Source organism: Ailuropoda melanoleuca, chromosome 5, assembly GCF_002007445.2.
Source record: "Ailuropoda melanoleuca isolate Jingjing chromosome 5, ASM200744v2, whole genome shotgun sequence".
NCBI classification, from domain to species: domain Eukaryota; kingdom Metazoa; phylum Chordata; class Mammalia; order Carnivora; family Ursidae; genus Ailuropoda; species Ailuropoda melanoleuca.
In genome coordinates this window covers 114,604,483-114,620,817 of record NC_048222.1, presented here as the reverse complement: position 1 = coordinate 114,620,817, position 16,335 = coordinate 114,604,483, and the positions used below count along the sequence as shown (strand labels likewise).

General features: G+C 46.4%; 1 protein-coding gene across 1 annotated transcript in view; it reads right to left on the bottom strand.

Moving 5' to 3' along the window:
- Positions 1-2,730: 2,730 nt before the first annotated feature.
- Positions 2,731-16,335, bottom strand: part of SETD7 (SET domain containing 7, histone lysine methyltransferase) — a 47,348-nt gene continuing 33,743 nt past the window's right edge. Inside the window, exons 7-8 of the mRNA XM_011220883.3 lie at positions 12,892-13,049; positions 2,731-8,481 (exon numbers count right to left, since the gene is read on the bottom strand). Coding sequence (XP_011219185.1) covers positions 8,301-8,481; positions 12,892-13,049 — 339 coding nt within the window. The 3' untranslated portion in view covers positions 2,731-8,300. The remainder of the gene's footprint in view (positions 8,482-12,891; positions 13,050-16,335) is intronic.

Below are 16,335 nucleotides of genomic sequence, written 5' to 3'. Positions count from 1 at the left end.
TCTCTATGCCTCAGTTTTCCCTTCTGTAAAATGGGATAATAGCAGTACCTATATCATATGGCTATTAAGAAATCATCAAAATATTTAAAACTGCCTTATAAACTCTACATAAATGTATCTTTATAAAACCTCTCCTAAACCCACCACCTTGAAAATTCTCTAAATTGATGTGAATTTAAAAATTCATTTATTTATTTAAAGAGACTAACCTCCTTTCTTCTCTGAAGAAAATAAAACAAAACCTGTGTTGCAGATGAGGCAGATACTCTGGGCGGTCAGCCCAACTGTCGTCTCTCCTTTCTTTCTTGCTGGGAAATTCCCAGCTTTGTTTGGGCCACCCACTCCTCTCCACACAGCCCTATGCTTCCCTCAGATAATCACAGCAGCCCCATGGCTCTTGCAAGTGATTTGTTTAGGTTTCCTCAGTGGTAGAAAGAAGAGACTTTTCTTTTCACCCACCGGATACTGGCTGTGATGTCTGGAACTGCAACAGCCATGCTGTGACTGTGAGGTGGGCTGGCCCCCGAAGGCAAGCCTGACAAGCTGGGAATTGTGGAACAGGAAGATAGAAAGGACCTGGCTGAGCTGCTAAATTAACACCTCTAGGGTCACCCAACAGCATCTCATTATGTGAGGGTCTTATTATGTGAGGTAATATATCTTCATTGCTTAAACCATATTGAGTTGGGTTTTTATGTTTCTTGAAGCTGGAAGCATTCTGATACTTGAAGTAAAAATTTAGAAGCCAGCTAGATAAATCCATTAATCTTTTTCTATGCATGCTATAAGAAGTGAAGCTCTAATTTCAAAACCATGGCTTTTGGTTTTCACAAAAAACAACATTTAAAAAAAAACATATACCAATCTGTTGTTGCAGAGTTAGCACTATGTTTTTATATAAAAGGCAACAGTTGTCTTCTAAAATAGTTTTGGGGGCAGAACCGTCTTATTGAACTACCCCAAATCAGTCAGATACTGAGCTAAAATTAAATGTCGAGCACCGGGGCCCCTGGGTGCATCCGTTGGTTTACCGTCTGCTTCAGCTCAGGTCATGATCCCGGGTCCTGGGATGAAGCCCCACATTGCATCATCGGGCTCCCTGCTCAGTGGGGAGCCTGCTTCTCTCTCTCTGCTGCTCCCCCTACTTGTGCTCTCTCGCTGTCTCTATCTCAAATAAATAAATACGATCTTTAGAAAAATAATGTCGATCATCCATAAAATCCTTCTGAATGACTTATCGAATTCTGGATATGGCCACTGAAATAATTTCAAGTGTAATATGAAGCAGCAGGCAGAACAGTCTGGAACATTAAAACCTCGAGGCAGACATTTCGTAAGAGGTATATGCGGGACGATCACTGAGACTAAAATAATTTGGCCTCAAGCTTCCTCACCTTACCTTACTCTACCACCCTTGACTCCACACCAATTTTAATACCCAAAAAGTTGCCTGATCCTTCACTTTTGAGATTTTAGCTTCTCAGACTTACCCCACTTGCATTACAATTTTAATCTCATCCCTGTCTCTCCCACAAGGAGGAAGAATACTAACATCGTGTGTCAGAGGGTGAAACTCTGCCTTAAAGATCCAGATGCGGATGTATCTCCATCCGAGTGATGAAGCGATTCCAGCATCAGTTTGGATTTCTTCTTACTTGCTTTCCTTTCCTTTCTTGGATGGAAGGAAGTGTGAGGAAATCAAAGAGCGGTCAACTGAGGGAGGGAAGGTACAGCAGGAGGCCTCACGGCTTGCTTCAGTTTGATGCCTAACTGCACCTCCCTTAGTAACGAGCCGCTTACTAGAATCCACTGCTGTGGGTCCCTGGGCACAAGGGGCAGCTGGTAGCAAAGTACTATCTTCACATATGTGTCGTTGGCTTCTGTTTTCTGGGAATGTTGTAGGGGTGAGTTTGGGAATGTTAGCTGTGATTTGGGGAGGAACAAGGGATTCTCGGTTTCCTCAGCTCAAAGCTGTCCTAAGAGTGCCCAAATCTACCACATCTGATAACATTCCTATTATCTTCTTTAAACCATGAGCTGAAGCTTCCTGTCCTTCAGGTATTTCCCTGATCATTTCCTTTATATGCAATACCCTTAACATTTATGTAATCAACTAGACCCTTTGGGTTGACGTTGGTGATTCTTCTGGACTCAGAGGTGTATGTGGAGTCATGCTAAAGAAATATAAAGCTCCTAGCCATTCTATACCCCTCCTCTACTCCACTCTCATGCTTTGTAAGTGGCTAATAGCTTTTTAAACCAACTCAAAATGTAAAGTTGGCTTAGTAGTTTAAACATAGGTAGACATGTCATAACGGGGCCGTTAGGAAGTTAAGCATTTGCCTTGGGCTCAGGTCCCCTCTCATGCTTTGTAAGTGGCTAATAACATTCTAAACCAACTCAAAATGTAAAGTTGGCTTAGTAGTTTAAACACATAGGTAGACATGTCATAACGGGGCCGTTAGGAGGTTAAGCATTTGCCTTGGGCTCAGGTCATGATCTCAGGATCCTGCGATGGAGCCCTGAGTCAGGCTCCCCACTCAGCTGGGAGTCTGCTTCTCCCTCTGCCCCTCTCCACAACGCCTCTTGCTCCCTCTCTCTCTTTCTCTCAAGTAAATAAATAAATAAATAAATAAATAAATAAATAAATCTTTTAAAAAATATTAAAAAAAAGAAAAAGAAAAAAGTTATTGCCTTTCTGCCCTAAATGACCAAAGGAAGACAATGAGAGATGATTGTATATTTTGTTTAATACTTGCATTGTTTCTATAGCGCAATTATAGCAATCTTTAAATTTACTTTTCATTACAAATATTTGTCAAGTTTTGTTTCAGAAACATTTTTCCTACTCTCTTGCACATGCACCCAGACACACTACAAAAAAACTCATTCATAACACAGTAAGGGCAAACATTATTCATGTAAACATCTTTCATTAATTTCCCATAATTTAAAAAAATCATAGAATTATAGATATTGAATAAGGCTCATAGATTTAGTTCAAATTCCACAAAAGACCAATCTTTTGTTAACTGTGATGGGGTTAACTTTTGGTTGCAATAAATGCTGAAAGCATACCCCTAGGTTCCAATCCTTAAACATACCTCACAACCTAATAAATGCATTTCAGGATAAAAAGAGAACATAGAAAACCCAGGAGGAAACCTTTTGTAGGAGGGAGCTCAGACCATGAACCTAATTCCTTCGATGATAAGCAGGCATTACACATCCCTGTGGTTTCCCAATACAAGAATCGAGGTTAATTACAGTCACCCAAAATACAACCAAGTCGCTATGTTAAGATACATTGGCATGTGTGTACATATTGCTAGTAGACACCGTGAAAATTCTGTCATATTTATCATTTCATTCTATCCAGGACCAAAGCAGAGGAAAAAAACAAAACAACCCACTCAAGTTGAATACCATTATAAAGGAGTGTTCTAGTAACCTAAGAGTCAGGAGAATTGGGAGGTATGTCCCAGAGATGTGATTGGTCTTGATATTAAGACGACTCCTAACAACAGTGTGTAAAGTCACAGACAGAGGAAGCAAGGATTTGCGTTATCCGAGGACGTCTCTCTCTGGTTGGAAGTTTGGTGCGCAGGTGCATAGCCTCCCAGAGCTGAGACAGGAAATGTACTGTGCTGAGAAATGGGCCCCTTGCCAGCTGCTCCCCGCTCCTTCCTCTCTGTGAGGTGGAGGCCAGGAGGCGGGGACTGCTGGCAAAACCGTGAAGTTCCACCCTGGGGTCTGAACCCCAACTCCACTGAGGGCAGCCTCCCTGACAAGTGTGACTAGGCAGTAAGGGTGGCGGGTGATGGTGGCCAGAAAACCCAGCTCTGAGGTTCACGCGGCCACATCTGGCTTCGGATTCTGCTGCCCTGCAAAGAAATTGTGCTCCGGATAACTGCACCAGTGTCTCTAATGCCTCTAATTCACTCGCAGGCCCTCGGAGGCCGAGAGTGATGTCACTTAAAGGTGGACACACCTCCATGAGCACCTAACTTACACCAGGAAGCGGCTGAGGCACTGGGGAAGCCTACGAGCTCTCTCCACGTCAGACGCAACGACGCAGGGAGGTTGCCATGAGTCGGAGTTATTTGTAGGCTTTCGATTTTTTAAAAATCAAAATTGATCTGCATTGTATCTCAATAGACTCAGATAATTCTCACCAAAAACTTTGTAATTTGTTTAAATAGCACTGGAATAATTCAACTTCATTTAAATATATTCATTCTACCATGAAAATATTTCATACAAACATCTATTTACATACAAACACATTAAAATTTGTGAAAAGGGCTTCCACCCCTGTGGTTGTATGGCTTGAAATAGTTTCATTGCTTTGAATATGTATGCACACATTTGGCAAAATAAAACTATTAAAATTTAGTATTTTTTAAAATAAAAAAGTGACACCAAGGCTCCAAATTCCTGAAGGGAAAGACCAAAGAAAAAAACAATCTAGCAAGGCAGCTCAAGTAGATGTAAATTTAATACATTTTGTGAACCTTTGATCTGTGGCAAATAAACATTACAACTATCAGTCTTGCAACACAGTTTTGCTTGTTTTTCTAAAAGAAAAGATGTCTGGATTCTAAATCACTACTCTGAAGACAGAAACTTGAGGCAACGGTTTTTAAAACAAGGCAAAACAGAAAACTATACCTTCTTGGAAGATCTTAAATGCACTTTGCTGTGAGTGATTCAAAATTTTATATATTGAAGGAAAGTTTCTAAAGTGCCACATACTGTCTCACTGAGAAGGCAACCCTTGGATTCACTGTTCACAGTTACTGCCATGTTAATAGTTACAATTAAATGGTGTAAATGGTTACACTTGCCTCCATGTTGGCCTTTCCAGGTTCTTGATGATAAGGAAATCGTTTTTCAAGTGTGAAGAACCCCCAGAAGGCATATAAATTGAACGCCATGCCCCGGACAGGTTCAAAGAGGTCTTGAAAAACGAATTTCCCTCTTTGTTTCTCAGGTAGGCCAGGGATGAAGCAGGTGAAAATAAGAATAGGTACCACAAAACTCAAGTCCTCCCCGCCCGTTGCCTCAATCTCATCTTTGCTTTGTGTCAGAAAGTCAGGCCTCACAGCGGTTCTGTCAGTCCATCCAAATGCCCATGTGGGGACATACTCCTCCAGATTAGTTCCTACTCCTAAGGCTAACACAAGGTAGTATTCCGTCACAGAAAAGCTGCTAGGGAAAGATCTAGTCATGCAGGAGTGGGGCTGAGACAGCTCTGAGTGAATCCCCTCGAGACTACGCCGTCACGCACACGCACAAGTGCCCGCGTTTTCTGGGAGAGCATGAAGGGATTTCTTCATTCCCCACCACCTGGAATCTTCCGCAGTTCTGCTGTGATCATCCTGCTTGTGAAACTACCAGATTCGGCTGCTTCCTGACACGTTTCCTTCCACCGTGGATGTAAAGACTCAGTAGAGAAATACATCCCAAGGCTTTCCCCGCCAGACTTTGGCTCGAACAAGGAGAAACCCTTCCTTCCTCACCAGTTCCTCATGGAACCTCGACCCCCGCGACTTCTTTACCCGACCTGCGGAACACAGTGAATCTCAAGCCCCCTCGGACTCTGTGACAAGGCCTTCCGTTGGGGAGTGGGGGAGGGGCGGGGAAGCAGGAGCCACAAAGCCCCGCAGAGACACAGAGTGGAGGCGCAGAAGTGCACCCAGAGGGCCAGCAGAGAGGAGAGACACTCAGAATAGGGAGTGAGAGGGCGGAAACGAGCAAGCGATCAGTGGACAGGGACATCAAGGCATTCTCACAGACGAGAGACAGAGAGAGAGAGAGATGGAGAGAGAGAAAGAGAGGGAAGAGATGGCTCAGGAGAGAGAAGACACAAGAGGAGAGGAGGGAGGAGGGCAGAGAGGCTCAGCTTGGGTGTACTGTTTCCTCTGATTTGTCTGAAGGTCACAGACCCACTGCTGGGTTTTACACCGAGTGCTGTCATTCAGTATCTCATTTGGAAAATGGATTAGTTGGTTAATTACTACTGACAGCTCTTCAATCCCTTATACCAAAAGAAAGGAACGGAAGAAAGAAAGATTCCATTTGAGGGGGGGTCATCAGAGTAACCCACGAGGACAAATTATACCCCTACTACAGTCTCAATAAGAATGGTATCACCACCAGGCACGAAATCACTCAAAGCCTAGCTGTGTTGGGAGTGTGACCTGCGCCATCCTGCCCTCGCTTACTGACCTGGCTCCACGGCCCAACTGACTGGGGCTACTTAAAGCCATCTTCCTCCTGAAGACAGTCACTCACTTCGGGACGCATTTGAATTAAAGCACCCATCAGCACCCAAGTCCCGAGACTGCCCAGCTCTCACAGTTTACAGAACGGTCTCTGTCTACAGAACAGAAGCTATCCTACCCTGGTGCGTTATCATCTAAGAACCCTACTCGATTCCCTTTGCGGGTGAGCCTTCTGACAGCCCTGACAACTTCTCACGTGGGAGCCATCAGCTGACCACCCCCCCCCCCGCACTGCCAGCTAGCTACCGGCCACGTGCACTGGCACCGCTGGAGAGGGGGGTTCCAGGAAGCCTGGCCCTGCAAAGGAGGGCAGGGCCCCTTCTGTCACTGTCTGGGGGGCTGAACCCTGTGCCCAGGGGCCGCCTGAACGGAGAGGTGTGAGCAGCCCTGGGTCAAGCACTTTTGTGAAATTCTTCCTAAGAGCAAGGTGTACCTCACAAGAAACAGCAAACTTCCTTCCTGCCCGTTTCTTTACTCTTCTCGCTGCCAGCAAGGGATCCCTATCGGCTGTGGCTTGGAAGGCTTTAGCTTTCAAGACCAAACTGGCTCAGGCGACAGGAGCCACCGGCGGCAACTACAGGTCGTGGCAAGTGCTGCTCTCCACCACTTCCGGCAGCCTTGTCGAGGCATCTGAAGAAGACACGGCTACGGCATGGGGTGAGGGCGCTTGCAAAAGCCCCAGACTCGCAGAATTCATTCAGAGCCATCCCAGATACATTACACACCTAACTAGCTAAACTAAAAAACAGGGGTTCTCTCCTTATTTCAGCAGTTGTGATTACACGTGGCTTGCAAAATGGCTGAAATGCTATTGATATCGTTGCTTTTCAACTAGACAGGTGTTACTCTTAATTCACAACGCTTTGAAGCAGGTAAGTGCTTTGGAAAATACAACAATGAAGAGTTTTAGCATTAAGGTTTGATTTGCACCTAGTGATTGGTATGTCTCTCCTAACAGTAGCAATTAAAAAAAACCCCAACTTTGGAATTCTGTGTTAGAATTCTAGGTGGTTATTTGACTTTTGAATTCAATGCACGGTGCTGCAAGCCAGATTGCCCTATGTTATGTACATTTAATGTGTACCCGAGGAGAAGAAATTACTAGCACTATTGAAGATACTGCAAAATTGCCCCAGTTACTGCTTAGAAATACTAATTTCCCTCTCTCCTTTCTTAAAGTATATATTACAACTCTCCCATAACTTAATGCAAACAAAGTAAATTCACTTCTTCTCACAGCTTAAAGCAAAGGTATCTTGTTTACATGCGAGAATAATAGTTCTATGATAATACCCTGGCCCTATCAGCCAGTTCTTTATATTAGGACATAATAATGAAACAATGATATAGAAAGAGCCAGAGAGACCTACGCACTGGCACTGACATGAAATCCATTTGGAAGTTTTTTTCCCTTGTAAAAGATATCTAAGATAGAGAATGGGACTGAGGGGTGAAATGACTCAAAAAAGTGGGGTTCTGTTCGCTAGGGAAAAAAAAAAAAACAAAGCCATTCTATTGCAAGATACAGATCAAAGGTTAAAAGGCAAATTATACTACATTTAGAGAATGAAAATGTAGTAATTCTCTATCCTCCATACGGCACGTATGCATGTGTGAACACACACACTTTATGTTGGCCATAGGAAAGAACATCATGGAAAAACCACGGACTAAAAATGACTGAAAAGCCCCCTTTCCCTTTTTCAGTCTAATCATTTGGCATCTCTGAGTGTGGTACAGATTTAGACTTGAACCACCCAAGAACATCACGCTGTCTGTGTCAAGTGTTCGACAATACCTCTCAGTAGGACGCTGCTGCAAGGCTAGCTAATTTTAAATCTGGTATGAGTAATACAGTCAAACCTAGTTAGTATGCGAGAAAGTCGTTGCTAACGCGGAGTGAGAGGATGTGATGTCACAGCATGAGCAGTCCCTGGTTGTCCCGTTGTCGGAAAACGTAGTGCATAGATCCAAGTTTCTATTCCCGGTCTCGGAAGCCCAGGGCTGAGCCTTTCACTTCTGCTGGGTGGCCTGGAAGGCCTTCAGCTCCACCTGGTACCACTCGGGCGCTTCAGGCCCGCTCTTCCCCGGGGGGCTGTGGTCGTAGCCGTAGGCCACGGTGAGCTCTTCGTCAGCCTCCACAGCTCGGAGTGTGCGGATGCATTTGATGGGCCCGAAACGGGGGTGGACAAACCTAGACATGAAGAGGCACACAGTCATTCCTGGGTCAGATCGGGAGGTTAGAAGCAGAGCCTGGGGTGGGGCAGCGGGGGGCGGAGATGAAGGGGTAGGAATCACCCGGGAGCTTTTCCCTGGGCACCACTGGTGGGTCCTCAAGTGTGGCTCACGACTGGCCAGCATCAGTTTTCACCTGGGCGCTGCCAGACACGGAGAAGCTCAGCCCCGCCCAGACCTGCTGACTTGGTGTCTGCATTTTAACAACACCTCCAGGTGATTCATAGGCACGTTCAAGTTTAAAAAGCACTGCTCTAGCTTCCTCTTTGAGCATACTTGGCACTCTGTATTTATAAACCAACAGCATGAGCAACAACAAAAATCTGCCCTGAATGAGAAACCGGAGCCGGTGCGGCCGGTCGGCATGACAGCCCACCTGGCCTGTTGCGTTGGATTACCTGGTTGTGCCTTGTGGGCAAGGCTTCACCAGGGCACTTTGGGAGGTGGAAGGAAGAGCCCCGTGGATTTTCCAAAGCAAAAGACTGTCTCCCACCCTATACAGAGAAGTATTATTTTCTAGCATAAAAGTAGATGAAGATTGCTTTCCAGGAGCGAAGCCTAGAACTCTCTGCCAACCTGCTTTTTAAATATTTCCCTGTGAAGCATCCTGTGAAGGGAGCAGCCTCGAGCATCTCGGAACCTCAGGCAGGGCTAACGCTATGCCTGTGTTCCTCTGCCAAAGGCTCCCAACCTGGTTCACCCCTCCAGCCCCTGCAGGAGAACAGGAGATAAATAAGGAGTACATTTAGCTCACCTAACAGCTTCTGAAACCCAGAACGGAAATATGTAAGGCATGGCCAGAAAGAAATTCGCTTTATCTTTATATGCATCTGGTCAAATCGATCTCATTTCTCTATAGTCCCATTTTGAGCAAAGAACATGGAGACACCACAGAAGTTTCCAGGCCCTAAGTTATGATTGGCACATGGGGCATGATAGCAAGTACTTAGCTGTCTCCCTCTATTGGTGGTGGGGAAAGGAGTGTGTCTGTGGTTCAGGGACATCTTTTATGTGGAGGACAAAGGAACAAGCTCACCCTCACTCCAAGGGGCCTCTATGTCCACCCTACTTGGCTGTCATCTTTCCTGGAAAGCACACTTGACTTGGGGTCAGAGACTTAGGCGAGAGTCCCGGTTCCACACATTATTGCTGCCCCCTCTCAGAAAGCTCACTTCCATATCTCTGAATCTCACCTGCAAATTCCTGGTAATACTAGTGATCCTAATCGTGTAGGAGTTGTCACTGTGACAAAGTAGGACCCCATGTATGAGGCACCCCACACAGTGCCAGGCACGAAGTGAGGACTCAGCTTCTGCTAGTGACTACGTGCACATCTCTGTGAGTGATTGTGCGTGTGCACAGAATTCTCATATTGTGCTCCATCAAAGACATCGCTGCACCAGGGATTCGGGAAGTCCTTATTAAAACCACAACTCTTGGGGTGACTGGTGGTTCAGGTCGGCTGGGCATCAGGCTCTTTGTTTCGGCTCAGGTCATGACCTCAGGGTCCTGGGATCCAGCCCCACGTGGGACTCCCCGCACCCCAGAGAGTCTGCTTGCCTCTGTCTCCGTCTTCTCCAGCTCGTGCTCTCTCTTCAATAAATAAATAAATCTTTTTTAAAAATAATAAAATCATGGCTCTTTGTCTCTAAATTAAAATATTGCATTAAAAAAATAATACCCCTGAAACGGAGCTTTAGGTAATCTCGCACGCTGACAAAATTCTATGGGAAGCCTAAGACTTCTGGTATAATCCTCTTTTCATTTTCCTGCTTATTATCATTATTTTCAAAGAGTAGAAAAAGGACAGACTGAAAAGAAAGAATTCCATTTCAGGTGCCGATTCTCCCTGGCAGCAGGGGGGCACAATGCTTATGGACACTTAGCCACTGGGGCTGAGAGGTCCACGTTTCTGGTCTGTGATGGGGAGGGGCGGGGAACAGATAACGGGTCCTGGGAGGACTGAGTGAGCGAATTCATGAGAAGTCGTTAGCGTGGCACCAGCCTAAAGTGCTCAGTCAGTGCCAGCAGCACGATTAGTGGACAAAGGAAACCTCCCTGCACCCAGTGGCTTGGGCCCTCGGCGACATGTCACCTACATTGACAACCAGGGCAGTAGTTGGTGTCTGCTTGTCCATTTGGCATTTTGTACAGGACCGCAGCTTATACAGGGATATTGTTTGGCTGATGTTAAGTGTGTATAATAATACCAAAAATTTTAGAAGCAAATGAATGCCATGAATCAGTATCTGAATTCTGTATTTATTATTTCTCAGGTAGTCTTCCCATTACCCCAAATAACTAATCGTTCACATTGGGCTTGAAGGAAATAACCCTGAGGAGTCTCTGACTTGATTTTGCACAAATGGTTCCCTCCCTTGTCTCCTGTGCGCTCTTCTTTTTGGTGAGAAAAACCTTGTCCTTGCCGTGAAATCACAGAACTCATTTGTTTTTAAAGAGTAGTCTCGGCAGCATTTGTTACTGTTGGTTACCACTGTTTTAGAAGATTGTTGGGAAGCCGCCTGCAGCTTGGAACGATGCTTTGGCCTAATTCACATTGGCCACGAAAGCCTTGGAGTTAATAACAGTGTCAGTTTCATTTCACATGACACATGTCCTTTGCCATTTCTACCTGCCCTTTAAACAGAAGTATTGCAGTACTTGGTCCTGGCTGCCAAGGAGAGCAAGTCACTGCCAGGACAATTTCCAAGCCGTCTCAGGGATGCAAGGAAGGACAGTCAACTCCTGGCAATCTTCCTACAGATTAAATGCACATGATCGGATCCTGCTTCTGTTAACAAGCAATAGATGGGGGGACTGCGAGCTGGACTGAGCAGAAAAGGTGGCACGCAGCCGCCTGGCTCCCAGGGGGAATAGGCATTTTCTGGCTGAGCTAAGATCAATGACGATGGTCCAAGGAATGCCAACTATACTCTTCAAGGAATAGTCAGAGATGCTTGACTTTGGAAGGAGAACATTCAGGAGGCATATGAAAGCTTCTAAGATATCTGTAGGGCTACTATGTCTAAGAGAGATTGGCATAGTGCATAGGGAAATAATTAGGGCAAAGGGCTGGATGTTACAGGGAAACCCATTTGGATTCCATAGAGAGAACATTTTAATCATCAGAGCACAAAAGCTGATTTCATAATACCTATTTCAGTTTGTCCAGATAGCTGCCTTCGTGGGTAACAGTAAGCTCCCCCTCAATGGAGGTTTACAAGAAAAGGTTCAGCGAGCTATTGGAAGGGGAGGCTCAAACTCTGAGAGGTAGGGCTATTTGACTTTTCAAAATGACAGCTTCACTGAGATGCAATTCATATACCCTAAAATTCACCCATTTGAAGCATAAAATTCAGTGGGTTTCAGGTGGGCAACCATCACCACTATCTAATTTTATTTTATTTTATTTTATTTATTTATTTTTTTTAAAGATTTTATTTATTTATTTGACAGAGATAGAGACAGCCAGCGAGAGAGGGAACACAAGCAGGGGGAGTGGGAGAGGAAGAAGCAGGCTCATAGCAGAAGAGCCCGATGTGGGGCTCGATCCCATAACGCTGGGATCACGCCCTGAGCCGAAGGCAGACGCTTAACCGCTGTGCCACCCAGGCGCCCCACCACTATCTAATTTTAGTACACTGTGCTACCCTCAAAAGAAATCCCATACTCATTAGCCATCAACCCCATTTCCCTCCACTCCCCCAGGGCCCTGGGCCACCACTGATCTGTACTCTGTCTCTGTGAATTTCACTGTAATGGACAAGTCAGATCAATAGAATCATACACTATGGGGTCGTATGTGGCTGGCTTCTTGCACTTAGCATAATGTTTCCAGGGCTCATCCACGCTGTAGCACGTAACAGTATTTCTTTCCTCTTTAGTGTCAAGTAACAGGGACTCTGATTTCATCAGTCTCTTCCAACACCAAGACCTTGTGTTCTAGGCTTGGCATTTTATTTTCCTCCTTCCTTTCCCAACATGAAAGCGTTCACTAGTTCCCACTGCCCAGAGTAATTTTAATTTTTCTAATATTTCAAATAACACTATGCGTCATTTTCCAGAGTGAGACAACTGAAGGACAAAAAAGCACTGACGAAACAGCAACTAGAAAGTGTCTCATTCCCATAGTATTTCTACTCTTCAAAGCACTTTGCTGTCTCTGAGCGGCCAAGGCCAGGGAAGAGGCCAGAATTCAGATTCTGAGTGTCAAGTCATCACCGCGAGGCCTCTGGGAGACGAGCCTCAGGACCCCGGAGGGCGCGGCCTTCACCGGGGGCAGGGTGCCGGCTGGGACGTGCCCTTGGCAGTCGCAGGGCCCCGGCAGGTGGCGCCCAGACCCACCCTCGCAGCTCGGCGTCATACTCACATATCGTAGACGCAGTTTGGCGTGAAGGAGTGGTTTGCCTTGTGTCCCAAGGAGGCACAGTACTTGGACACGTGGTTGTGCGGCTCAGGCACATCGATGACCGTGTCTTCGTCGAGGGAGAGGGTATTCCCATTAAGGGCCCAGTCCCTGCTGTCCACCTGAGAAAACCAGAAAGCGAACGTTAGAGAGGGCCCTTCTCCCCAGATCTCCGAGAACATCAGCAACGTTAACTCACTTCTTACGTTTCGCGGTGCGAGCGCTACGTACGTGAGAAGAACCCAAGGCATCCCTCCGCGCATCGCTGGCGCGGAAGCCGTTGGTGGGCAGCACCGAGCAGCTCAACCTACTACGTGCGGATTCTTCCTCCTCTTATATGAAAAAAAGGACTTAAAGTCCCTTACAACGACACACAAAAGTGGAACCAGATGTCCCTAGGTTGTTTATTTCTTCACTGGGGGCTCAGACCTGTTAACCTCAAAAGCGCTCCAGCACCAAACTCAAACTTTTACACATCCAGCTGTTGTGCAAATAGCCCAAACAAAGCGGGGTTTTAGCGACTGCTTTCCCCGGGACACCTGACCCCACATCTGCTGGCAGATTAGATAAAGCCCAGCACCACAAAGCCCCCATTCCGCCTCTGTCCTTGGGAGCTCTCTGGCCCAGAGACTCCTCACTGTGCCACACGTACCGTAGACACGTCAGCCCCCGCTCTGACCCTCTCTTCCCTGGGAGTTCCCTGCCCTCCTCCTGCTCCAGACGGTGGCCCCTGTGCCACAGCCCTCTGGACCATCTCAGGCCGGCAGGACATCCCCTCTCTTGCCTCCCTGTCCAAGCGCAGCCCCGTGTCAGTGAAGCCTGGTGTGTGTTACTGTGTCCTGTGGCCAGATCTGCTTCTCTGACCAAGCCCCAAATCCCTGGAAGCCCTACTGGGAAGGAGACGAGGCAAAAGAAATACACAAGAAAGAACATCAAAGGGAACCGGAACTCTGAAGAAAGCAAAATTGTGCTTCAGCGAGTTCTTTACCTTTGTTACAAATGGGCGATCAGTGGGACCAGCGGATGGTGTCACCGTCACCAGTGTGCTTTCTGAGCTACAACAGCTCTCTCTCTGCAGGGCACCAACACGCTTCCCTTCTCCAGCCCACTGCCCCACTCCACCCACAGCCCAGGATCTGCTCATGTCAGCACAGCAATTTCTTGGAGCAAATAGGATTACATTAAAAAGAATTTTTTAGAAGATTTTATTATTTTAGAGAGAGAGAGCAAGCAGGGGAAGGAGCGGAGGGAGAGGGACGAGCAGACTTCCTGCTGAGCATGGAGCCCCACACGGGGCTCGATCCCACAACCCTGAGATCATGACCTGAGCCGAAACCAAGAGTCAGATGCTTAACCAACTGAGCCACCCAGGCGTCCCCTACGATCACTTTTTTTTTTTTTTAAGATTTTATTTATTTATTCGACAGAGATAGAAACAGCCAGCGAGAGAGGGAACACAAGCAGGGGGAGTGGGAGAGGAAGAAGCAGGCTCATAGCGGAGGAGCCTGATGCGGGACTTGATCCCAGAGCACAGGGATCACACCCTGAGCTGAAGGCAGATGCTTAACCGCTGTGCCACCCAGGTGCCCCCCTACGATCACATTTTTATGTAGAACTGTTGACTCTCAGAGGTATACTGCCTCTCCTGCCCCTAAACTACAATTATGCTGTTATTTGTATCTGACATTCACTCAACAAACATTTACTGAGTGCCTATCATATGCCAGGCCCTGTTCTAGGTGTGGAGGATACAGCAGTGATTTAAGTGAAAAAAATCTTCACGGATCTTAATATTCCAGCCCTGTTACACCATGCTGATATGTGATACTTGGTACTATCTACCTTACGTTGTCACTAGCTGTGTTTTTCATATCTCCCCAACAGCTTTAAAGATTTATTTATTACTTTAGAGAGAGAGCACAGGGGGAGGAGCAGAGGGAGAGGGAGAGAGAGTCTCCAGCAGGCTCCTCACTAAGCACGGAGCCCGATGCAGGGCTTGACCCCACAACACCGACATCAGGACCTGAGCCAAAATCAAGAGTCCAACAGACTGCAACACCCAGGCGCCCCTCCCCAAGAGAATCCAAACTTCATGAAGGCAAGGAGGGTGCCTCATTCATTTCCAAACGACAGCATGTGGTAAGTTTCACCAGAAGCCAGATTCTGCTATTTGAAATCCAGCTTGAACTCTGCTAGTCACTGTATTTGTGACCTAGGACAAATGGCTCACCCACTCTGGGCTTCAGTTTTTTTATCTGTAAAATAGAATAAACAGATAGTATATCAGTAGCCCGAGCCACCTCTCATATGCTGAATTTCCTGGACTGTCAGGATTACGGACGCAGAGGTCTGGCCATCACCAGGGGATACTGCGTGCCGAGCCATGGCTCAGTGTGAACGCCAAGCCATCTTTGTCTGTACAACAGCTCTGAATGGGCAAAAACTTGATTATTTCCCGGCATTCCCCCGTAGCATTCCATAGCCGTAAGTGAAAAGGGGAAGTACATGAATGAAGGATATGAGCAATAAGCCCAAGTCCCCTACGCTGAATGCAAGTGAGCCCAGGTGGAGACTACAAGCTGGGGTCAAGCAGCGGACTTTGTGCCCTTCAGCGGACATGTAAGGAAGTTAATGGTGACTTGAAGAAGCAAAACCAAAAACACCTATGAATTCTGGAAAACATATCAAAGATTGTATTTTAAAGGCAAGAGGTGATTATTCTTTAACTTATTTTCAGTTTCTTGGACAATAGAACCCTTCCTGGCTGGATGTAGGCTACTGTGCGACTTTTGCACAAACAGAAGGAGGGGGCCTTCCTTTAAAGTGCCCTGCGCAAGATCATAAATTAATTACTGACAGGATCCAGTTGGATCTCAATTTTTTTCAGACACTGGGGGTAGTATGGTACAAAGCAATTGCTGTCTCATCAATGGGCACCATTCCACTTTCTATAAAGTAGCTGTGAAAGAGACCCCAGAGAGTTCCCCTGTCACTCTCACCATGTGAGGCTGCAATGAGAAGAGAGCCATTTATGAACCAGGAAGTGGTTTCTGACCAGACACCACATCTGCTGACATGTTGATGTTGGGCGTTCAGCTTCCAGAACTGTGAGAATTAATTTCTGTTGTTTACAGGCCACCCAGTGTATGGTATTTTTTTAAAAAAGATTTTATTTATTTATTTGAGAGAGAGGGACACTTAGAGAGGAGAGAGAGAGAACGAGCAGGAGCAGAGGAGAAGGGCAAAGGGAGAAGCAGACTCCCCACTGAGCAGGGAGCCCGATGGGGGGCTCGATCCTAGGACTCTGGGATCATGACCTGAGCCAAAGGCAGATGCTTAACCAACTGAGCCACCCAGGCACCCCCAGTGGATGGTATTTTTGCTACAGAAATCTGAACACTGCTATAG